Source organism: Heteronotia binoei, chromosome 3 (genome assembly GCF_032191835.1).
Source record: "Heteronotia binoei isolate CCM8104 ecotype False Entrance Well chromosome 3, APGP_CSIRO_Hbin_v1, whole genome shotgun sequence".
Classification (NCBI taxonomy): Eukaryota; Metazoa; Chordata; class Lepidosauria; order Squamata; family Gekkonidae; genus Heteronotia; species Heteronotia binoei.
In genome coordinates this window covers 114,457,792-114,482,758 of record NC_083225.1, presented here as the reverse complement: position 1 = coordinate 114,482,758, position 24,967 = coordinate 114,457,792, and the positions used below count along the sequence as shown (strand labels likewise).

The following is a 24,967-nucleotide window of genomic DNA, read 5'->3' as shown; positions in this document are numbered from 1 at the left end:
GGCTCCAAATCTTCCATGTGATCTGTACTCCAGACAAAGAGTAGCCAATGATCACAGTGCTCTGAATCTACCAACAAGAACTGTACCGGAGGAGTTAGGAACTGATATGGAGAAGTGAAGTGGGAAAGACGGAGTAACAGATTCCTGGTTCTAGCTATTAAACACCAGGGCCCAATTTGGTTGAAGTGCCTTTTCTTGGTTGGAGTATGACCCTTTCACAAAACTGTCCTTCAAAGGGCAGCTTCTGTGAGAGCTTTCTCAGCCCCACCTACCTCACAGGGTGTCTGTTGTAGGGGAGGAAGGTAAAGGAGATTGTAAGACACTCTGAGATTCAGAGTGAAGCGCAGGGTAAAAATCCAATATCTTCATCTTCTACCTTGAATCCAGTTTATATTCTTTTTAATGTTCCATTGGTAACTCCTATGCAGTATAGTAGGTGGGGAGTTTAAATTCTGATTAGAAGCAAAAATAGTGGGTAGCCCTATAGGATAGTCACCACATTCCACTTAAAGGATATTTATGTAGCCAACCCTTCCCCAGAGATAGCAAAGCTAGGCGCATTGAACACAATACAAATTTACCGTGATAATTTTTTTTTTTTGGGGGGGGGGTATAAGCATATTTGATGTAACTAAAGGTTTTAGATCTTAATATTATGCTGTAGAAAAATAAGACTGCCAATGGTCTCTGAGGGAAAATCAAATTAGAATGTATCTGATATTGAGTCAACCCATGGATCAGTGATAGTACAGGCTGAGGGTTAAGAGTGATATGCCATTGGGATGTCTGTGAATGTGTTTTTTCTTAAATAAAGAGCAGCCATAGTTGGACCTTATTTGGATTCTGGCCATGATGTGAGGAAGAAGAGGTCACCTTTTCCCAATAGACAATTTCCATGACTTCAGTTGTTCCTCCTTCCCCAGAGCTGCTATTTGCCACATGGGTAAAGCATATGTATTTGATGCATGTACATTTTCCTCTCAGGACAATTAATAGGGGACTTTATCTGAGTTCAGTAAAAGGCTATGGGGGAAAGCAGCCTCTCCTCTGTACCCAGGGATTTGAATGCAAGTATCCAGCAGATGATATGTACTCTTTTTTAAAAATGAGAAAATCTATTCACATACTTTTTGGTAGAAGTTCTGAACTCCCACCAAATTTGATCTTTTTTTAAAAAAAAAACCCCACACTTATTCAAATTGATTTAAAATTGGCTAGATTTTAAACATAAAAGATATATGCTATTTTGGTTAAATCAGTAACAGCATAATTTTATACAACACAATTTTATGCAGCATAATCCTGTGCAAAATTACTCCAGTCTAAAAAATTTAATCCATGGGGTTAGAATGGAATAATTATTCATAAGATTTCACTTAAGTATGTGTGACTAGCTTTGCTTTGGCAGATGTCAGAAAAAAGTTGAGTAAAATAATAGCTCCATGAACACATTGCAGCTGTGAATTTTTGCAGTTATATTTCATTATTGGATGGAATAGTAGCTTACCTTCCTGTAAAAAAATAAACAAAAATGAATGACTAATGATAGAATAAATATTGGCAACGTATTTTGACACAGATGGCATAACTGGATGCCTTAGAATGCAGTTGGCGGTATGTGATATGTCTTAACCTGCCCAAGGGAAAGAACAGGTCAAGGCGGCTCTAATTGCATACAACCAAACAAGCTAAAATTCCATGTCTCTAGCTGCAAAATGGTTTTGTTTCTGAACATTTCTATTTTATTTCAAGAACATTGTCTTGTTAAGACAACTAAAATTAGTAGAAAGTCTCCATTTTCCTCTTACCTGAGAGATTGCCAGTTGTATGATCAAAATCAGGACCAGATGTAGCAGGAAAGGTGGGGCCATTTATTCGCTCCCATTCATCATCGTCATTTAAATCTTGAATCCAGTAACAAAAGCCATCTTCAAAACTGCAGTTAATTTTCTGATCATCTTGAAATGAAATTTGGATAAAACATCTTCATAGGCCACAAACAATAAAATCCTACAATTTATCTACTGATTAGACTTTTTAATATTACAACCCAAGTGAAAATACTGAGACTGCTTTTTCTTTTGAAAAAGAATTTACAAATTATTTTAATCAACCTTGTCAATGGCATAATTATCCATGGCATATTACACATAGTCCAGACATATTTTTTTTTCTTCACAGTGGTGCTATTAGGAAGCTGTTAGGCTTTCTCAACTGCAATAAGTACTTTTAGTCTGATCCATTATGGGAGACCAGTTCATTCAAACAGCATTTAATGGAGGTGCAGATAAACTTCCTGATATATGTCCAATAGCTTTATTTACCATTGAACAATCTGGTTCAGATTCTTGATGTGGGTCCCCTTTTGGGTCCCTCTTTTTTACCCAGAAGTTTTTACAAGAACTAAATATCTCACTTTGTTGTAAATTAGGACCATCAAAGATAACTATCCAGATGATTTATGTTAATGGCTCAAATTTCTCCATAAGCATTGCCCATATAGAAAGCCAGATGTATTAAAAGAGATTCTGAGACTCTGGGTAAAAAGGTGAAAGACTTCAGAGTACAGGTTGTGATTTCATCAGTTCTTCCTGTTGCAGACTTTTAATGAAATTATAAATGATACTAAGTCCTCGGGGCCAGATGAATTGCATCCTAAGGTACTAAAAGAATTTGATGATGTAATTTCAGAGCCTCTGTTGGTTATTTTTGAGAATTCGTTATTTTTGAGAACAGGTGATATTCCAGAAGACTGGAGGTGGGTAAATGTTATCCCCATCTTCAAGTAAGGGGGGAAAAAGGATCCAGGTAATTACAGACCCATCATGTTGATGTATATACTTGGAAAGGTTTTAGAACAAATCATCAATCAGTCATTGAACATTTTGACAAAATGACTGATTACTAAGAGCCTGCATGGGTTTCTCAAGAACAGGTCTTGTCAGACTAACTTTATTTCCTTTTTTGAAAGATTTACTTCCTTGTTGCATCAGGAGAATGCTGTGGACATAGTTTATCTTGATTTCAGCAAGGCTTTTGATATGGTTCCACACAGGGCTTTTTTTGTAGCAGGAACTCCTTTGCATATTAGGCCACACACTCCTGATGTAGCCAATCCTCCAAGAGCTTACAGGGCTTTTCTTACAGGGCCTACTGTAAGCTCTTGGAGGATAGGCTACATCAGGGGTGTGTGGCCTAATATGCAAAGGAGTTCCTGCTACAAAAAAAAGCCCTGGTTCCACATGATATTCTTGTTGACAAGTTGGTACACTGTGGTTTGGATCCTATTATTGTTAGGTGGATTGGTAACTGGTTGACAGAGTGTTTGTTAATGGTTCTTCATCCTCTTGGAGGGGAGTGACAAGTGGAGTGCCTCGGGGTGAGATGGGTGAAGAAAAGTGGTTGCCATATAATCAACTATTAAAAATATAAAGTGGCAAAATAGAATTGAAAACTGCTGAAGAGCTGAATAATAAATATGATTGGTTTCAAATGCAACAAATAAAGAGCTTGGTGGAGAATGACATTAAAACTGAAGGAAAACAAACAGAAATAGAAAACGTTCTGCTTGGAGACAACGAAAAATTAATTTCAAAATTATATAAATTACTTTTAAAATGGTCTACGGAAGATGAAGTAGTGAAATCTCAAATGATTAAGTGGGCAATTAATGTAAATAAAGAAATACAGATGGAAACTTGGGAATATTTGTGGAACAACTCTATGAAGCTTTCGACGTGTCATAGTATTAAAGAGAACTGTTTCAAAATGATGTATAGATGGTATATGACTCCTAAGAAATTGGCAAAGATGAATAATAAGATGCCAGACAGATGTTGGAAATGTAAAAAACATGAAGGTTCTTTCTACCATATGTGGTGGACTTGTGAAAGAACAAAAAAGTATTGGCAGATGATTCATCAAGAAATTTCTAGGATCTTGGGATATGAATTTAAGAAAGTTGCAGAGACTTTTCTGTTGGGATTACAAATGGAAAAATTTCCAAAAGAAGATAGAACTATAATTTGTTACTTGCTTTCAGCTGCTAGGACATTATATGCACAGTTGTGGAAGCAAGAAAAAATACCAGAGAAATGGGATTGGATTGTAAAAGTTATGACGTGGAGTGAAATGGACAAATTAACAAGAATTTTAAGAGACTATGATTTAGAAGTTTTTAAGATGGAGTGGAAAAAGTTCAGAAGATGTGTAGAAAAAGAGTGGAAAATAAAAGGACATTGAACAATTTTTGATAATGATTAAGTCTTAGAAAAAAGAATATTAATTTTTGTTTTTATTAGTTAAGGGTACCTTTAAACATTAGTACTTTAAGTAAATAGCACTGGTGGGGGTCAAGTAATGGGGGGAGGGGTGGATAGAAAGTAATATATGGGATAGATAAAAGAAGTTATTAATGATGCAAGAAATATAATTTGTTACCATATGTGACCAAATAAAATTGTTTTAATTGTGAAACTCAGGTCGTTAGCAGAGGTTAGAACTGCAGTGCTGCAGCTTTGCCACTCTGCACCACTAGGGCTCTTCTCTAATTATCTGCATGTAAATGTTTCATGGGAAGCCTGAATTGACTAGCCCAATTTTGTCAGAGCTTGGAAGCCTGTAGGGTTAGCCATGTAACAGTAGCCTCTGAGATCTTTTACCACTGTCCAGCCCACACATTTCATGGAAACCACTGTGGTGTAGTGCTTAGTTTTTACATTTATATCCTGTTTCCCTCCCTAATCAAGATACCAAGCAGCTTATCAAATGGCTTTCCCCTTTTCCATTTTATCTTCGCAACAGCAACCTTGTGAGGTAGGCTAAGGCAAGAGAGCGTGACTCTTGCATGGCAGAGTCAGGATTTGAACTTGATGGTTCCGGATCCTAGTGTGGCCTTCTAATGACTATCCTAGTTGAGTACATTGTTTTACATTTGTGTAAGCTGCCTTCAGTCTCAGCAAAAAAAAAAGGTGGGCTACAGTAAAGTAAGTAAAATACTCCACTGACTCTAATGGGTTAAGTGTTAAACAAGAACATAGGAGACTTGGGTTCAAATGCAACTCACTGGGTGATATTGGCAAAGATGAATAATAAGATGCCAGACAGATGTTGGAAATGTAAAAAAACATGAAGGTTCTTTCTACCATATGTGGTGGACTTGTGAAAGAGCGAAAAAGTATTGGCAGATGATTCAACAAGAAAATTTCTAAGATCTTGGGATACGAATTTAACAGAGTTGCAGAGACTTTTCTGTTGGGATTACAAATGGAAAAATTTCCAAAAGAAGATAGAACTTTAATCTGGTACTAGCTCTCAGCTGCTAGGACATTGTATGTGCAGTTGTGGAAGCAAGAAAAAATACCAGAGAAATGGGATTGCATTGTAAAAGTTATGACATGGAGTGAAATGGACAAGTTAACAAGAACCTCAAGAGACTATGATTTAGAGGTATTTAAGATGGAGTGGAAAAAGTTCAGAAGATACGTAGAAAAAGAATGGAAAATAAAAGGACATTGGACAATTTTTGATAATGACTAAGTACAAGAGGGAGGAGGATATTAATTTTGGTTCTTATTAATTAAGGGTACCTTTAATATTAAGATTTTAAGTATATAACATCGGCGGGGGTCAAGTAACGGGGGGAGGAGTGGGTAGAAAGTAATATATGGGATAGATAAAAAGTAATTATTAATGATGTAAGAAATTGAAATTTATTACCATATGTTACTAATGAAATTGTTTGAAACAAAAACATTTCTCCACCCTCGGATCACAATCTTGCCAGGTTTTTTTTTTTTTTTTTAATCTTCACCTGCATGGCTTCTGCAAAGGGAAGTCCTGCCTCACCAACCTTTTGGAGTTCATTGAGAAAGACTCTCCAGAGATTCCTGAGTAAACTTAGCAGAGGATGGGTTCTCTTTCTGATTAAAAACTGGTTAAATGTGAGGAAGTAAAGAGTAGAAATCGGTGGACAATTCTCACAATGGAGGGAAGTAAGCAGTGGGGTCCAACAAGGATTGGCATGGGGCCGAGACTATTTCATTTATTCATAAATGATTAGGAACTAGGGGTGAGGTGTGTGGCAAATGAAGTTCAGTGCTGGTAAGTGTAAGGTGATGGCACAGTGGGACAAAAAATCCCCACTTCGAGTATAAGCTAATGGGGATAGAACTTGCTGTGACTGAGAGGTGGTGGGGGGAAATCCCAAGAGTGTAGTGGATAGTTCGGTGAAAGTGTCAACCCCGTGTGCTGCAGTGTTGAAAAAGGCAAACTCTGTGGTAGGTATTCTTGGGAACGGGATTGAGAATAAAACAGCCGATATTGTAATGCCCCTGTATAGATCTATATCACAGCCTTGTTTGAAATAGTGTGTACAATTCTGGTCACCGTATCTCCAAAAGGACATTGCAGAGCTAGAAAAAAGTACAGAGAAGGGCAACAAAGTTGATTAGGGGTTGGAGCACCTTCCCTATGAGGAAAGGCTGATGAGTGACTTTTCAGTTTAGAAAAGAGATGGCTAAGTGGGAGAGGGGGGTCAAGATAGAGGTTTATAAAATTATGCAAGGGGTGGAGAGAGTTGACAAAGAACTTTTTCTCCCTTTCAAAATACTAGAACTCAATACAGCGAGGCTGATAGTATATTCAGGGTGGACAAAAGGAAATACCCCGTACTATTTTACACAGAGAGTGATTAAAATGTGGAATTTGCTCCTCTGCCTGCACCCTTGATTCATCAAGGAGATCAGTTCCTAGGCTGACCATGACCCACAACCTCCTCTTCTCCCTAAAGCAGCAACGATAAACTCTTCTTCTTTTTTTTTTTTAGAACCCTAGGCAACCTCCTACTGCCGGGGCCTGTTCATTGCCCAAGTAACCCCAGACAGCTCCTTGGAGTGCTAACAGGTGGAGGATGCTGACAATGGAAAAAGGTGACATGTATGGCATCCCTGTTGCCCTTTCCTCACCAGAGACCAGAGCTGCTGGTGTTAAGGGTCCAAAGCAAGAAGCAGAGACTTCTACACCCCACCTTGGATCTTGCCTGAATAGCATAAAAGGGCATTTACATTTTCCTCCAAGGTGACACTAGAGGATGTTTGCCCTTCTCTGCTGTCCATGCTGGCTCTGTTTGAGGCAGGTTGCAGAGGAAGTGACTCTGCAGTCCGCCTCAGATGGAGAACTTGGGTAGGTGGCAGCAGAGAAGGCACGCACTTCATGTCCGAGGAAATATCCTTGGTGTCAGAAACATCCTGTGTTGAGGAAGGGATCAGCTCTTTCTCCCAGTCCTTCTCTCTAATTGCTCAGTAGCACCAGAGTAACATGGTGGCATGGCCAGATTTGATGGCTGGACATAAGATTCACAGCCAGTCTTGAAGGTTTGCATCATGGCAAAAACAAAACAGCCTGACTTAAATTGTTTGGTTGCATTTTATACTGCATAATGTCTATAGCAAGGTAATCCCCACATTCAGGATAATCACTCTTCTTTGTTTTTAAGCAAAAACATTCATAAGAACATAAAAAGAGCCCTGCTGGATCAGGCCAGAGGTCTATCTAATTCAACATCTGCTTATGGACGGACGGCCAGCCTGCGCCCCAGAAAATCTGGACCGGGCGTTACAGGCCGTGGCTGAGTGGATCAGACTGAGCGGGCTGAGGCTAAATCCAGTGAAGGCAGAGGTCCTCTGCTTGGGTTGTCGGGGTCCGGGGGGGGGAATCCCCCTGCCAGTTTTTGACGGTGCGCCGTTGATAGCGGCGGACAGGGTCAAGAGCTTGGGGGTACTATTGGAGCCTTCCTTAAAGATGGAGGCTCAAATAGCAGCCACTGCCAAGTCCACTTTTTTTCATTTTAGGCGGGCAAGGCAGTTGGCCCCCTTCCTGGAACGTGACGATCTAGCATCAGTGATCCATGACTACTGCAATGCCCTCTACATGGGGCTGCCCCTGTGCCGAACCCGGAAGTTGCAGTTAGTGCAGAATGCCGTGGCCTGCCTGTTATTGGGACTCCCAGGATGGGGGCACATTCGGCCAGGGCTCCGGGTTCTGCACTGGCTGCCAATAACATACCGAGTCCGGTACAAGGTGCTGGTCATCACCTTTAAAGCCCTATATGGCCTAGGACCTGCCTACCTGAAGGACCGTCTTTCCCCACATGTTCCCCAGAGAGTGCTGAGATCGGGAACCCAAAATCTTCTCGTTATCCCCGGGCCAAAGGAAGCCCGCCTGCAATCTACCAGGGATAGGGCGTTCTCTGTAATGGCCCCTTCCTGGTGGAACCAGCTGCCGGAAGAGGTGAGGGCCCTGTGGGACCTTGCTCAGTTCCGCAGGGCCTGTAAGACAACCCTCTTCCGGCTGGCCTACAACTAATCTGGCATAGGAAACTAAGTGTAGCTCTATTAGATTTCTGCTTTGTTTTAATGCTTTGCATTGCCTTGTTTTAATGTTTTTATATTTTAAAGTTCTTAATTGTGTAAATGCCTAAACTTAATTTTGTTATGTTGGATTCCATGTGTTGTGAGCCGCCCTGAGCCACCTTGGTGGGAAGGGCGGCATATAAATCATAAATAAATAAATAAATAAACATCTTGCCTCACAGAGTGGACAGCCAGTTACACTGTCTGGAGGGCCAAACCCTTCTCCTGATTTTGCCTCCTGGCACTAAGAGTCAGAGGTTGACCGCCTCTGAATGTGGAGGTTCTTGCCCCTCACCCATACCTGTACAGAAAGCTCACTTCTGCTCAGCTTGTAGAGCCAGTGAACAACTACATGTATAGGTGCTCATAATGAACAGTCACTTGGGATCTGAGGCACCAAGGGTGGAGGAGAACCAGTCCTCAATGTGGTATAACTTGCATGGGAACTTCCCCTCTTCCCTGCATTTTTTTCCCCAGATGAATTTCAGAAGCTTCTATACAGAGCTGTATATATTTTATCCATCCATGTTTTTTTTACTCTGCAGGTAAAATGGTTCTTTGGTGCAGAAATCTCAGTTTACATTTTGTTCTAAAGCATTTTTCTAGTCCTTGTAATCACTGAGAAAAGCTGTCGGTTGTGTGCAGTACTTATTGAAGTCTTGGGGACCAAAGAGTGCTCAGGCAGGGTTTCTCAAAGACCTGGGGCAGGGGGGTAGATGGCAATACCCCAACGGGGCCTGTGAGAAGTCTTGAGACCCCTTGTTGATGAGAGTACAACACCTGGAGTGCCCCGGCAACATTTGTACAACAATATTTACAACTTCTCACCGTAAAAATCAGTGACCTAGAGTTCTGACCTTTTTTAGGGTTTGCAAGTCAAATGCTGTTTGTCTCATAAATACCAATATATAAGATAGATGGAATTAGAAGGGAGTTATCAAAACAGCTTGAAATTGAACGCCTCTAATATTGTTTGTTTTAAATGGTTGGTGGGGGTAAGACCTTGCAGAAAGATGTTTGCTTTTAAATAGGAAAAGCTATTTAAGTCAGACCAAAAGAACAGGAAATTTTAAAAATGTTCTTTGCATTGAAATGTACAAGGATGCTAGAATACACTTTTACTGTGGATGTGTATATATAAATGCATATATACTTTTTCCTTGTAAAACATAGCCTTTGTACATGCACAAATGCCCTACATTAGGAAACATCTGGCATTCATTTTGCCGGTGGATCAGGAGGTCAGGACCCCTGTCAGCACAATTGCCTCAGTGCCCATAGGAAAACATCTGGTATTCATTGGGCGGGTGTGTGGGTGTGGCACCTGTCACTTTTTGATTGCTGTTGATGAGGAAAGGTATGTCCTATGTCTTCTAACAGGGCTTTTTTAAAAAAAATACCAGCAGGAACTCATTTGCATATTATGCCACACCCCCTGATATCACCATTGTTTCACACAGGGCTGGTTTTTGTAGAAAAAGCACAGCAGGAACTCATTTGCATATTAGGACACACAGCTCTGACACCAAGGCAGCTGGAACTGCATTCCTGTGCATTTCTGCTAAAAAAAAAGCCCTGGACCCAATATACATTATATTGAGGAAGGAGAGGGGAATTCTCTGAACTATATGAACATGTGAACCTGCCTAGTATTGAATAGACCACTGGTCCATCAAGGCTGGTATTGTCTACTTTGACTGCCAGCAACTGTCTAGGATCTGAGAATGAGGTCTTTCACATCATGTACTACCTGGACCTTTCAACTGGACATGTTGGGGACTGAACATGAGACCTTCTGCATACTAAGCAGATGCTCCGCCATTGAGCCACAGCCTCATGGTAAAATCAGGTGCATATTTACTTGTATCACAGAAACTGATCACAATCAGGTGGCAACAGTGGATATAACTTCTTCCACAAAAGGCACTGGAACAAAGAATACTTACTGTTTAGATCGTCTGTATTGAATGCAGTATAAGTCGCGTTAAAGCCAATGTAATTTTCAGAATAATCTGTAACAAATTCTACAGTGGCTTTATTTGAAAAAATGTGAATTGTACCAGGATTAGAACCCCAAAGGAAAGCTAAGGATAAAAACACAAAAATAAATGGTCAAAACTGATAATAATTCAGATAATCTGACAATCAGGTTTTATGTTTACAGGACATAGAAAATGAAACAAACACCTGTGTTTATTCCAGAATCATCAAACATTTATTTCTAAGTAGTTGTTCCTAGCTAATGTAATGTGTCTCCACCCTGCAAACAGACTTCTTAAATCCAATTGAAGTCGGTAGTTTTTAGGCAGCCTGTGAGTCAGATAGCAGCCACATTAATTTGCCACTGAGATGGTTTCTGCTTCACATGAGTTCCAATTTGATTCTTCTTCATAAAGTCAGAATAGAAATAGAATAGTAGTTTATAATCAAATGGCTGGTTAAAAGCACTACCAGGGGTGCCTCTAGCTCCTTCAGAAACAAAGCAATCATTTACAGGTCTTTGCCACATAGAAACAACCAGCATTACTATTCCACATGATTGAGGGCATGCAGTAATGTTTAACCACTGCATGCAGTAATGTTTAACCCCTGCATGTGGCTGGTTCTCCATGTGGTTAGAGTTGTCATATAGGATGCTTTTAATCAGAGACTCTGTAGTCTCTTTTCACCCACAGGGAAGAGATGAACTGCACATTTCTTGATGCATATTTCAGCCTCTTCATGAACTCTTGGAAAACAGAAATGGGAGAAATGATAAAAAGGTGATCAAATATAAACATGAATGGTGAAATCTCAATTTCACATGGTGGAATAAAATATAAAAATATTTTAAAATATGCATGCAAGCTGCTACATACGCCATTGCCCCTGCTCCCCGGGATCAAGATGCGAGACATCAATATATGGTTTGAACTAGTATTTTAGCAATATCTAATCTGCAGAAGACTTCGGAAAATGGTGGAAAGCAGTAGGGCCTGGCTTGACTTTGTCCATGAGGTCGCAAAAAGTCGGACTCAACTGTGTGACTGAACAACAAAAAATCTGCAGAAGCTATTTAAATGCAACCCTCCTATTGTATTGTGAGTTACCATTTAACAGGGCAGCCTGCAGCCACTCTATTCCTAGCACCTTGTCTTCATTCTTCATGGGGATGTTCTTTACGCTTAGTGAGGGAAGATTGGGCTTATTTGATTAATACATGAATGTGCAGTAGAAAACTGCAATTTGTCCTTTACAGAAACTCCATGAAGACTGGCATACATGGAAAGTTTTAATGAAGATCATCATAATAATAGGTAATGTCTTGCAAATGACAGTTTAGAAGTTATTATTAAAAATCATCCTACCTCGTAAAATCTTTCTTGGACCTAGACCTTCATAGATGCTTAGTGTATCCACATATTGCTGTGTATCAAAAGCTGTGAAGTTTATTTTGATAGATAAACCTTGGTGTACACTAAAGAAGAAGAATATATTCCATTATTTAACAGAAATAAGATAGTTCTAAGCAATGGGCATAATGCAGGAAAGTGTAAGGAAAACTCTTCAAGCACTACTGCCTATACATGCAAAGCAGTGAGGAAGCTCTCTGCATCTGTTCAATTATTTTATATAAAGGCATTTGCTGGACTGAACCCAAATAGATGAATCCAGAGCTAAAGTTGACATAAATCACATTGAAGTATGCAAATAAGAGGTAAACAACCTGTCCTAAACTTGCTTACTTGGAAGGGAATCCTAATGAGTTCTGTGGGATTCATGAGTAACTTTAAGTTTGCAATCTAAATTCTGTTTGGGTGCACTTAATTTCCTCTAGATTGCATCCTGTTAATAAAAAAAGAGATTGCAATAAGCAATCACTTCTACCCAATATTAAATTTGATATAATAGTTAAAGAATTGGATTGAGACTGGGAAGACCCAGGTTTGAATCCCAACTCTGTCATGAAGCTCACTGGGTGATCTTGAGCCAGTTCTCTCAGTCTAGCCTAGGTCACATTGTTGTGAGATAAAGGGAGAAATGTGTATGCTGTTGTGACAGCAATGAGGAGGGTTCCCAGCTTCCAAATGGTGGCTGGATATCTCCCACTTTTACAACAAATCTCAAGATGACCGAGATCAGTTCACCTGGAGAAAATGGCTGCTTTGGAAGATGGATTCTATGGCATGCCCCACTGAACTCCCTCCCCCTACCAAACCCCACCTTCCTCAGGCTCCATTCCCAGAATCTCCAGGTATTTCCCAACCCAGAGCTGGCAACTCTAGCTATGAGGCATGAGAGGGAGATGGGAAGACTTCTGAATTAATGCTTTCTGAATTAAAGAAATGTACAGTCCCCCACTCTGGTCACTAGGGATGGCTATGAACTGAGAAAAGGTATTTGGTTCATGGTCCATGGCTGAACCATGAACTGAATCTTCAACTGGACAGGAGGTTTATTTATGAAGTGAAGTTGGTCTTGGAGTTTGTGGTTCTGCAAACTTTGATGGAGGTCCCTTTAAATGGGGTTTGCAGAAACCCCAAAAAAAACAGGGATCCGGGTTCCTGGTCCTTCCTGGGTTTCTTACATAGCCCCAGGTGTTGAAAGCTACTCACCACAAACGACATCACCCTTATGGTTGCACTCCACCAGGCTTCCGCCTTCAAACAGGCTCACAGCGGTCGCCTGGCGACAGCCACACACCAGGACACAGCATCCTCGGCTTCAGACGGATCGGACGTGGAAGAAGCACACCAGCTCTGTCACCCACCCTGCTATGAACACAGGTCAGTGGCCCAAGCACAGGTCTCAGAGAAGCAAGCTCCAGTGGAGTGCACAGGCTGCGGGGATCCGCATCAGTGCTGTGACTTCCATTTCTGGAATGAGGACTGCCGGAACTGTGGAAAGGTCAGTCACATTGCACGGGCCTGCAGGGCCAAGTCCAACCGGAGGCACCAGTTGACTCACCATGACTCGACAGACATGCACACCTCTACATTGACAAGCATCCAGGTACTGAATTTGCCCCAGGACACTCCTGATAAAATTAAAGTACTGGTGTTCATCAACAGGGCCCCATGTCTGATGGAACTGGACTCGGGGTCCTCCATCTCCATAATCTTGGAGAAGACTCTGAACAAGCTATGCCCCAATGGCGGTCCGCTCCTGTGGCCCCCTGGGTTCATATTGTGGGACTTTCAAAAGAACCTCATTCAGATTAAGGGGTGGGACTGAGTCTGGGCACAGTTCAAACAATTTGATGGGAAGCTGGACATCCTTGTGGTGATGCACAAGTGCACCAACTTACTGGGCTTAGCCTGGTTCAAGACACTGGGGATAGAAATTGTCGGGGTGAACCATGTACAACCTCACAATTTCAACCATGTGTGCCGGGCATTCCCTGAGGTATTCGGTGGGGCTCTCGATTGCTACAAAGGGCTACCGATATCCTTACAGCTCAACCCCATAGTTCAGCCTGTAAGGCTGAAGGCATGGTGGGTCCTGTTCACTCTGAAACCTAAGATAGAAGCTGAACTGGACCATCTAGTCACTGAGGGGGTCTTAGAGCCCATCTCCCATGCTTCTTGGGAGACTCCCATAGTCACACCCATGAAGTCCAAAGGGGATGTCCGCATTTGGACTACAAATGCACCATAAATAAGGCCCTCCATGATCATGCGTATCCCATGCCAGTGGTGAGCCACGTCCTAGCATTGTTGGCCAGCTCATGGATTTTCGGGAAGCTGGACTTAGCTCAGGCCTACCAACAGCTTCCAGTGAACAAATGGACCGTGGAGGCCCAGACAATCGTCACTCACCAGGGGGCTTTCTGGGTGTGGCAATTACAATTTGGGGTCAGCGTGGCTCCAGGGATTTTTCAAAATCTGATGGACTTTCTTCTCAAAGGGATCCCTGGAGTACAGACATTCTTCAATGACATTCTGATTACGGCCCCCGACATCAAAGAATTCAGCTGTCACCTCCGCAAGGTGCTACACTGATTTCAGGATGCTGGCCTCAAGGTGAAGCATGAAAAGTGCTCACTTGGGGTTCCCAGGGTGGAGTTCCTGGGGTTTGCGGTTGACACTGTGGGAATCCACCTGGCAGATGATAAGACCAGGGCTATCATCCAATCTCTGGCTCCCACATGTAAGGTGGAGCTTCAGGCTTTCATGGGGCTCCTGAACTTTTATTACTTATTCCTGCCCCACAAAGCTGCCCTCGCAGAACCCCTGCACAGGCTCCTTGACAAAAAAAGCCCCATGAGTCGGATAAGAAGCAGGCCGCAACCTTCTGGCAGTTGAAGACATTTTGGTCTTGAATGGGATGATGCATCACTTCGACAAGTCCCTTCTGGTGATCGTGGCCTGTGATGCTTCCCCATATAGAGTCGGTGCAGTACTGGGCCACCAATTGCCGGGTGATCAGGAGGTCCCCATGGCCTATTATTCATGCACTTTGTCGCCGGAGGAGCGCAACTATGCCTGAATTGACAAGAAGGCACTAGTAATTGTGGCTGGGGTGCACAAGTTCCATGATTATCTCTTTGGGCAGCACTTCACGATTGCCACAGACCAAAAGCTGCTGTTGGGACTCCTCGCACCAGACTGCCAGACCCCTCAGATCCTATCTCAGCACATCCTGCTGTGGAACGAGTTCCTGAGTGCCTACATCTACACACTTGTCTACCACCCCAGGAAGTCAATGGGCCTCATGGATGCCCTCAGTCACCTCCCGTTGCTGTCGGTGGACCCCAATCCAGTGCCAGCTCATCATGTGATGGAAGTGATCCCAGTGGCCTCCACCTCCACCCAAGTCGCAGTCCACACTCTCCGTAGGGCCTTTTGCAGACATGGGATACCAGAGACCATGGTGACAGACAATGGGACCACATTCTCCTCCCGAGAATTCCAGGAGTTCTTGAACAGGTACCTCATCTGCCACATATCCAGCAACAAACAGCCAAGCAGAGCGCATGGTCCAGACAACAAAGGAGGCCTTAGGCCACATCATTTATGGGGATTGGGACCACCATCTGGCTGCCTTCCTTTTTGGGAACAGGACTACCCCGAACCCTGTTACTGGCCGCGATTAGGCAGAACTGTTAATGCTGTTGAACGTCTCTGAACGCAGTACTTTACAAGCTTTTAGCTCTCTGCTTTCTGATCCCGTGAAAAGCCACAGGGAGTTGAATGTACAGTTTAAATGGCTGGGAGCCATTTAAACCAGAGGTGTCAAATATATGGCTTGTGAGTTAATACTGGCCCATCCAGGGCTTTTACCCATTCTGTGTGGAGCTTTTATTGCCAGTTGACAGAGGTTGTGCATTATGTCCCAAAATACTGCCCCAGTGCTAATGAGTACTGGGCAGTGAAAGTGGGAGGGTGGGCATCAGTGAAATACTTTAAGGAAATACTATAAGTATGTTAATGTTTAAAGCATATTTGCAGAGCTTTTTTGTAGCAGGAACTCCTTTGCATATTAGGCCACACACCCCTGATGTAGCCAATCTTCTGAGAGTTTACAGTAGGCCCTGTATGCTCTTGGAGGATTGGCTACATAAGGGGGATATGGCCTAATATGCAAAGGAGTTCCTGCTACAAAAAAAGTCCTGCATGTTTGTATTTTGAGTAAAAATAATATATTTCAGGGGTGGCCAACGGTAGCTCTCCAGATGTTTTTTTTACTACAATTCCCATCAGCCCCAGCCATTGACCATGCTGGCTGGGACTGATGGGAGTTGTAGGCAAAAAACATCTGGAGAGCTACTGTTGGCCACCCCTGATATATTTAATTGGGTTTACCCGTGTCCTTTATAAAGCTGATATCGCTGGTACCTGGCATTACATTTTATGGCACACATGGCCTATCCTGACAAAATGACATTATATCAGATCCATCCCTCATAACAAATACTTCTGATTTAAACCCCCATTTCTGATACTTTGACATTTCCTGAGGAGCAGAAAGCAGAGCTATTTGAATTAGTTTTCTGCTCCTAGTGGATAGCAGAGATCAGTTTTTCTTCGGTATTTGACTAGATAGCCAAAACACAGATGGGGATGAATAACAAAGGTTTATTTAACAGAAAATAAAGTATTTAATAGAGTAGCAGTTTTGTGTGGATGACTTCACAATATAAAATAAAACTGGCTCTCAGATAACGTAAATAAATCCTGAAGGGCGATTTGGTTCCCCTTTCTATTGACAGGTTACCTCAACAGGTTCAAGACTGCTAGTTTCCCACACAGAGCACCTTTCCACAAAATCTAAATGCACAAGTTAGGAATGATGGACAGTTAACAGGATAGTTGTCGGTGTCGTACTAAAACAAACTTTCTTCCCTAAACTGACCCCCTAATCCTAAGCAAAAGCCACAGAAAAGCCTGTCTAAACTTGATGCTTTCTTTCCAGAACCACAGAATCTCTGTCCAAAGAAAAAGCTTTTTTTCTTTATTTCACTGAGGATGGTTCCATGGGAGTTCCATGGGCTCTGATTGGCAATCACTTGGATTTACATGAGGCCTAACTCTTAAGGAATTAGTAAAAAAAAAAAAAATGGATAAGTGATGGGACTTTTAAGGATGATTGCCACAGCTAACTTGACCATTTTGGAGAAAGCTGAGATTTAAAATGGTAGCTTAGATGTGCCATGGTGCTATAAATAGTTCCCTGTTAATGAGTTTTGATGAGTAAATCTGGGACTTTTTTCATTGTTTTATTCCAAGGGTCCCCAGCCCTTAGGCCACGGACTGGTCTTGGTCCTGTTAACAACTGGACTGTGAGTTGTATAATTATTTCAGTATAAATTACAATGTAATAGAAATAAAGTACACAATTGTATCATCTGAAAACCATGCCCCCCAGTCCGTGGAAAAAATTTCTTCCACGAAACCTGTCCCTGGTGACAAAAAGGTTGGAGATCACTGTTTTATTCAATATGAGCACAACAACTTTAAGATAATACATCTATCTATATATACAAAGCAAGTGTCCTGACTGACTCATCAATGCCCAGCCCAAACCCCTGGACCTAGAAATATGAAAGGATTTTTAGAACTTTGAAAAGAGGTAAAATGTGTTTTCCCTAAAGGGTAACCTATGTTCTGTGCCTGGCAGGCTGCTGCCTGCTTCCCCACCCCTCTCTGAGCTCTGTGTTTTGAGGTGAAAATCAGTTAACAGACACTGCAGACAGTTGAATAGGTATCCTGACTGATTTCCCAGAACCACAGAATCTGCATAATAACATTGCTACTATTGCTACACCTGCTGAGAAGAAGATAGGGTTGCCAACTCTAGGTTGGAAAATTCCTGGAGATTTGAGGGGTAGAGCCTGGAGAGGGTGGGGTTTGAGAAAGGATGGGGCCTCAGACAGGTACACCATAGACTCCATCCTCCAAACCAGCCACTTCCTCCTGGGAAATCACTGTTGCCAGTCTCCAGGTGAGGGCTGGAGATCACTCAGAACTACAACTGCTCTCCAGATGGCAGAGATCAGCTCCCCTGGAGAAAATGGCTGCTTTGCAGGCTGGGATCTGTGTCATTATACCCTGATGAGGTTGCTCCCCATCTGTTGTGCTCCACAATATGATTTCAGACCAGTCACAGACTTTCTGCCTAACCTACCTCACAGGGTTGTTGTGCAGATCAAAAGGGAGAGAGGAGAATGAACTCTAGTTTAGGAAATTCTTGGAGATTTGAGGGGTGGAGCCTGGAGAAAGAGGTGTTTGAGGAGGGATGCGACCTCATACAGGTACAATGACATACACACTACCTTCCAAGCCAGCCATTTCTTCTTGGGAAACCATTATTGCTAATCTCCAGGTGAGGGCTGGAGATCACTCAGAATTCAGTATTATAACTGGATTTAAGGTAGTTAAACCCATTAAACATGGGTTTCAAGCTAGTGTTAAAACAAGAGCCACTTAATATGTTTCAAAATTAGCTAGTGTTACCTGAATCAGCAGTGTATCTTCTGACATGTGATAAGGTTATAATCTTATTTGACTACTAAATGTATATTTTAGGAGGTGTTATTTGGACTGAGTTCCCATAAAGCACATGTCCAATGTACAAAAAGCTTTTAAAGGGCATGTGTCCCCTCACAAGTCATAGTTGTGTTTAGGTAGCTATACCATATCCACTAGTTCAGATTGTGTAATGTAAAGTGAGTTTTACATTAGAACAATTTACAATTTGATAAGAGTATTTTTTCCTTCTATAAAATGAAAATCATGCATGCTCAAATTACAAATGACTCCCCTCAAGCAAACTATCGAATTGATTTTCTTTTCTTTTTTTAATGCCAAAAAGGGATTAAAATATATATTTGACCACAGTTATTTCAACATGCTTGTGAAAGTAATTTGGAAAAAGCAGGAGAGTGCATTTTTACGCAATCTATAATCCTACCTATGTATTCTTTTCTTAGGACTTGCAAGCATGAGAAACTATATCAAACAATAAAAGTACTCAAGAAGAATGCTGAAAAATAATGAGGAAGGCATATGTGGTTAATTTAATGTGGTGGGGTAATTTGACCACAACCAAGTTATTTGTCTACATTTAACAAATGAATAATGGTATTATTCCTTTGCTCAGGAAAGAAATACAAATTTGAAAAGGAAATTAAAAATCTTTTTAAAAGCTGAATTATAATTAGTTGATATATAAAGGAAATATGCAAAGAAAATTACAGATAATCTTGGTCTTAGTTGAGATTTTTTTTAAAAAAATCCTGCCTCTGACAATTTTTCTCATACGAGGCAAAGAATAACATGTGCAGGTCTTTGTTGATGTCATCATGCAATAGCAGGAAATGTCAAGCAGAAGATAATTTGCTGAAGAGATAAAAAATGTTCCATTCTTCCCCCTGTGAAAAAAACCTGACACTGTTTCCTGGAAATAACTGAAATGGAAGTAGACTTTCTTGACCTTTTCTACAACTTCAAATAATTAGAAATTAAACAGGGCATATTTCTAGATCCTGTAGCAGATGTCTTTTTTTAAGTTCCATGAGGTACTGACCTATTTGGAATGCAGGACAGTTGCTTATAGAGCACATAATATATGACATTAACTGGAATGCTTAAGGAAAGTTGTTAGGACTTTAACAAAGAAATCTACAAATAGATTATATTGACCAAAATTCTGTGAAGCCACTTACTGTATAATCCACCGGCAAACCAAATTTGAAATATAGGGTTCTGGATAATTAATAGAATGAAAAGACCCAGAGGAGTCCATCAAAATAAATTTCCCATCACAGGATGTAGCTGTAAATAAATAGCCATTCATAATGAATACAGACTCAAAAAGAGACCATTCCCATTTCTGATTAAAATAAAACAATAAAAATGTTCAAACTATTTTGTTTATCTGGCATATTGTGGAAAAATAACTGTCCCAATTAACAGACAACTCTAGTTACGTTTCAAGATGGAAGTACAGCTTCATTGCTCTGCATAGCTTTTTTTGTAGCAGGAACCTCTTTGCATATTGAGCGACACACCCCTGATATATATATTACCCAGCAATCCTATATTTCCCTGCAATCTTAATTCCTGGATGAAGCACAAACCGGAATTAAGATTGCAGGAAAAAAACATAAAAACTTCAGCTATGAAGATGACACCACACTAATGGCAGAAAGTGAAGAGGACCTAAAGAACCTCTTGTTGAGGGTGAAAGAGGAGAGAACAAAAGTAGGCTTGAAATTCAACATCAAAAAAACTAAGATCATGGCATACGGCCCCATCACACCTTGGCAAATAGAAGGGGAAGACATGGAAGTAGTGACAGACTTCACATTTCTGGGATCCAAGATCACTGCAGATGGTGACTCCTTGGGAGGACAGCTATGGCGAACCTGGGCAGTATAATAAAAAGTAGAGACATCACCCTGCCAACAAAAGTCTGTATAGTCAAAGTGATGGTATTCCCAGTAGTAATGTATGTCTGTGAGAGCTGGACTATAAGGAAAGCGGAGGGCAGAAGAATAGATGCTTTTGAGCTGTGGCGCTGGAGAACACTCTCCGGCCCCCACCCAGCTGAGTGGCCGATCGGCCACCATAGGCTGGGGGCCGTCCATTGCCTCCCCGAAAGGATGAGAGGCAGTGGACTCTTCTAGAGCCATTTGGGGGCATGGGTGGCCTTATAAGGCGGGCCCCACCCCCAGTGTCGCAGTTGGAAAGCCACTTTCGGAGACTGAGGATCGGTCGCACGTCAGCTATGTGGTCAGGGCGGCTTTCTGTAGCTCTACAGCCCCGGAACCAGGGCAGCGTTCTTTCCTGGTGTCTGGGGAGGGTGCTGAGGCATCGCTCGGAGGTTTCGCGGTGGCATGGCTTGGACCAGTCAGAGCACCGTCTGTATAGCAGCGGTGAGGAGGTCGGGGACAGTTCCCCCTCCCCCCACCCATCGTCGGGGTTTCTATGGGCCGTGGAGGGAGGCCAAGCGGTGTGATGCAGGGCCTGCAGATGGAGGGAGAACGGGCTTGATTCAGGGGCCCCTAGAGGGTGGTATAGGCGGGTCTGAGCTCCCTTTTTCAAGGGAATAGGGCCCTCTCCATGCTGTCCGCCAGAGAGGCGTGCTCCTTAAGGGGTGTTGGTGAGGCAAGAGATTGGGGCTTTCCTTTTGGGCTACAGCTAGAGTGGTCATGGGACCTAAGAAGGGGCAAGGCCCTTCCAAGGGGAAGCAGCCAGCTAAGAGGCAACTTAAGAGGCCTCTTCTTGTTCAGTCCCTGGTGGAGGAGGGGGATGATGTTAGGACGTGACAGGCCATTCTAGACCGACTGGCTGTGCTGGAGGGGGAAAAGGGGGTGGCAGGCCCATCGCGGAGATTTGCGGGGCTTAAAGGTTCCAGTAGGGCCGCCACCATATCTTTTCAAAAGGAGGTGCTCACTTGGCTTTCTGCCTTACAGGGTGGCGAGGAAGGCAGTGGCAGCATGAGCTAGGTGGTGCCGTTGGAGGAAGAACAGCGGGAGGAGCCAGAAGCGGTTACTGTGGTGCCGATCGAGGTGGATGGTAAGTCACCGGCTCAGCAGCGTGGGATGGTGTGGCCCTGGGGCCCCTGGGGATCGACTGTAACGGTGGGTTCAGGGGCGGCGGGAATTTCCCTGGCTACAGGGTTGCCCTATGTGGGAGGGAGTCCGCCCACATGTCAACAGGTGTTGTCAGGTTCAATGCCTACATTTCCTGCAGCAGGAGGAGGGCAGGCAGGTAATGTGGGGTCAGTAGGGTTGTCAGCATCAGGGGGCGTGTTGCCTTGGGGATGGCATTAATCCACGGCCCTGCCTCCAGCCTGGTCTCCACAACAGTGGGGGAGTTGGGGTTTTCCAGCTCACCCCCTTGTCCCTTATAGTTCAGTAGCTTTTCATGTGCTGTAGCTTATGGCTCCTGCGAAGCCAAACACTGGTGACAGATCAGATTGTGGTCATCTTGTACAGAAGTCAGTTAATTCTGCAGGCACCCGCGCAGCTGCGGGGCAGTCGGTTCAGCCACGGCTGCTTTGCTGGAAGTTCACCTCCCAAGATGTTTGTGCCAGAAAAGCCTGTAGGTACAAGCACAAATGCCCATTGTGTGGTGGGCTCCATGCCTTCATGGCTTGCAACAGGTCCAAACCAAAAGGGTCTAGCAAGTGGCCTGTGGGGGGGGGGGGGGCAAGTCAGCATACTGGAAATGGGGCGCAGCCCCATTCAACTGAAGGTTCTTAGAGAATTGTTGCGCGACTATCCGCATTTGGATGAGAGGCGTTATTTGTGGGAGGGGTTTTCACGGGGGTTCAGAATTCCTTATCAAGGCCTGTGGACCCTGTTTTCTTCTAATTTACGGTCAGTTCACGGTTTGGAGCACGTTGTGAGGGCAAAAATTAAGAAGGAATGTGCGAAGGGGCGAGTGTTGGGCCCTTTTGCGATTCCTCCAGTGCCCAATTTACGAGTGTCTCCCCTGGGGGTGGTTACCTAAAAAAGCGGCAGGTGAGTTTCATTTAATACATCATCTGTCCTACCCTAGGGGGCGGTCAGTTAATGATGCTATCCTCTCTGAACTGTGTTCTGTTAAGTACACATCTTTTGACCAGGCAGTGTGGATTGTTCATCGTTGTGGGGTTGGTGCGGAGCTGGCAAAATGTGACAATAAGTTGGCTTTCTGCCTCCTCCCTGTGCACCCCGCTGATTTTGAATTATTAGGTTTTGCTTTTGAAGGCAGTTTTTATCTTGACAGAGCTCTGCTGATGGGGTGTTCTGTATCATGTGCTGCGTTCGAGCGTTTTAGTACATTTTTGGAGTGGGCATTACAATCTAGGACTGGGGTGCATGATACGGTGCATTATTTAGATGATTTTCTCTTTGTGGGCCGCACAAGTTCTGGTGAATGTTCCCGTTTGTTAGAGGCATTTGGCAGGCAAGTTAGGCGTCCCATTGGCTCAGGAAAAGACAGGGTCCAACAACAGTTCTGACTTTTCTGGGAATAGAACTGGATACGGTGCGCCAGCTATCTAGGCTGCCGCGTGATAAGTTGGAAAACTTGCGGGGCAGGGTGAAAGCTGTAAGGGTTAAGCTTAAGGTCACTCTCCTCGAGCTCCAGCAGCTGGTGGGCCACCTGAATTTTGCATGCAAAGTGGTGGCCCCCGGACGGGCATTTCTTAGGCAGTTTTGTGACGGCGTGGCGTCCCTGCATTTACCACATCGCTTCACCCGGGTTACCGAGGGGATGTGCAGTGACCTGGAGGTTTGGGAGACCTTTTTGAGGGATTTTAACGGTTCCTCCTTTTGGCGGGGTGTTATGTTGTTGGAAGCAGAGCTTCAAATTGTTTTGGATGCTGCTGGCACCACTGGTTTCAGTGTGTATTTCCATGGACATTGGTGCACCGAGCATTGGCCACGTGAGTGGTTGAGCTCTGAGTTATGTTGTAACTTGACTTTCTTGGAGTTTTTTCCCATTGTGGTTGCTGTTTTTCTCTGCCATGACATGAAATGGTTGGGGCTACTTTCACTTCTTTTTAAGAAGAGGAGACCCCCTTTGCAGCATATTTTGGTGATTCACCTGGGGCAGAATGATTTGGGCCTAATGAAGGGTAAGGCCCTTTCACTTCAGGCCCAGGATGATATCATCTTGATTGGCAAAAGGTGGCCAGGCATCATCATCCTGTGGTCGGCCATGCTGCCGCGCTGGGTGTGGCAGGCAGCCTGGGATCCAGCAGGTTTGGAGCGAGCCTGGAAGAAGGCCAACAGGGCCTTGCAAATAGCCCTGGGGAGGGGTCTTGGAGTTTATGTTCTGCATCCTTCAATTAGGGCATGTTTTGAAGATTTGTATAGGCCGGATGGGGTCCATCTTTCGGTAAAGGGCAACGAGGCCTTTTTGGCCAACTTGTGGCAGGCAAGGGTTGGAACATGTTCTAGGTTAGTGTGGGTACAGTGGCCTAAGCTGAGGCTTGGCTCTGTTGGTGGCTGTTTAATGTTGGGAATATGTTGTGTGGGGTATTGGTGAGCTCCCATGGCACCGCACCATTGGGCTGCATGATTTCCCTGGGGTAACCATTAAGCTGTACTGCCCAAGGTTGGCTCCAGGGAGCCTTGGAATCCCAACACTTGGAGAGTGTCCACATCACAGGCTGTACGGCTTGGGGGATGGTGGAGCTCAGGTGAATGGGATCTCGTGGCCTGGCTGGCCGGGTCTGAGTCGTTTGGTTGGCTCACACTCAGGGCTCGGGACTCGCCCAGTTCCAGGTTAAGGAGGTGGTCTGGTACTGACCCCTGGCTTGACCTGTCCCCACTGTTTTGCCCTTGCCATTAAGTTAAGTTAATAAAGTGGCCCTTTAATCCATTCCTGTGTCTGTGTCATTATTCCGACTGGGGAGGCAATTCGGCCCCCACCCAGCCGAGCGGCCGATCGGCCGTTATAGGCTGGGGGCCGTCCATTGCCTCCCCGGAAGGATGGGAGGCAGTGGACTCTTCTAGAGCCGTTTGGGGGGTGTGGGCGGCCTTATAAGGCTGGCCCCACCCCCAGTGTTGCAGTTGGAAAGCCGCTTTTGGCCCACCCACCCGTCATGCAGTGTAGGCAATAGGCTGGTTGCCTTGTTGGGTGCCAGGTAGGAATTTTTCACCTCCAAACATATTGGCCGGTTTGGGAGTGTTTTCGACTATGTTGCACTGTGGTGATAGGTGCTGGCAATTGGCTTGGGCGGTGCTGTTAAATAGGTTGGTCACTGGCTGTTTAATGTTGGGAACATGTTGTGTGGGGTATTGGTGAGCTCCCGTGGCACTGCACCATTGGGGTGCATGGTTTTCCTGGGGTGACCATTAAGCTGTACAGTCCAAGGTTGGCTCCAGGAAGCCTTGGGATCCCGTCACTTGGAGAGTGTCCACATCACAGACTGTACGGCTTGTGGGATGGTGGAGCTCAGGTGAATGGGATCTTGTGGCCTGGCCAGCCAGGTCTGAGCCATTTGGTTGGCTCACACCTGGGGCTCGGGGCTCGCCCAGTTCCAGGTTAAGGAGGTGGTCTAGTACTGACCCCTGGCTTGACCTGTCCCCACTGTTTTGCCCTTGCCATTAAGTTAATAAAGTGGCCCTTTAATCC

General features: G+C 43.8%; 1 protein-coding gene across 1 annotated transcript in view; it reads right to left on the bottom strand.

Moving 5' to 3' along the window:
- Positions 1-24,967, bottom strand: part of TMPRSS15 (transmembrane serine protease 15) — a 158,409-nt gene that overhangs the window by 66,050 nt on the left and 67,392 nt on the right. The window contains exons 7-10 of the mRNA XM_060235273.1: positions 19,558-19,666; positions 11,759-11,868; positions 10,358-10,495; positions 1,809-1,958 (exon numbers count right to left, since the gene is read on the bottom strand). Of these exons, the coding sequence (XP_060091256.1) occupies positions 1,809-1,958; positions 10,358-10,495; positions 11,759-11,868; positions 19,558-19,666 (507 nt within the window). The remainder of the gene's footprint in view (positions 1-1,808; positions 1,959-10,357; positions 10,496-11,758; positions 11,869-19,557; positions 19,667-24,967) is intronic.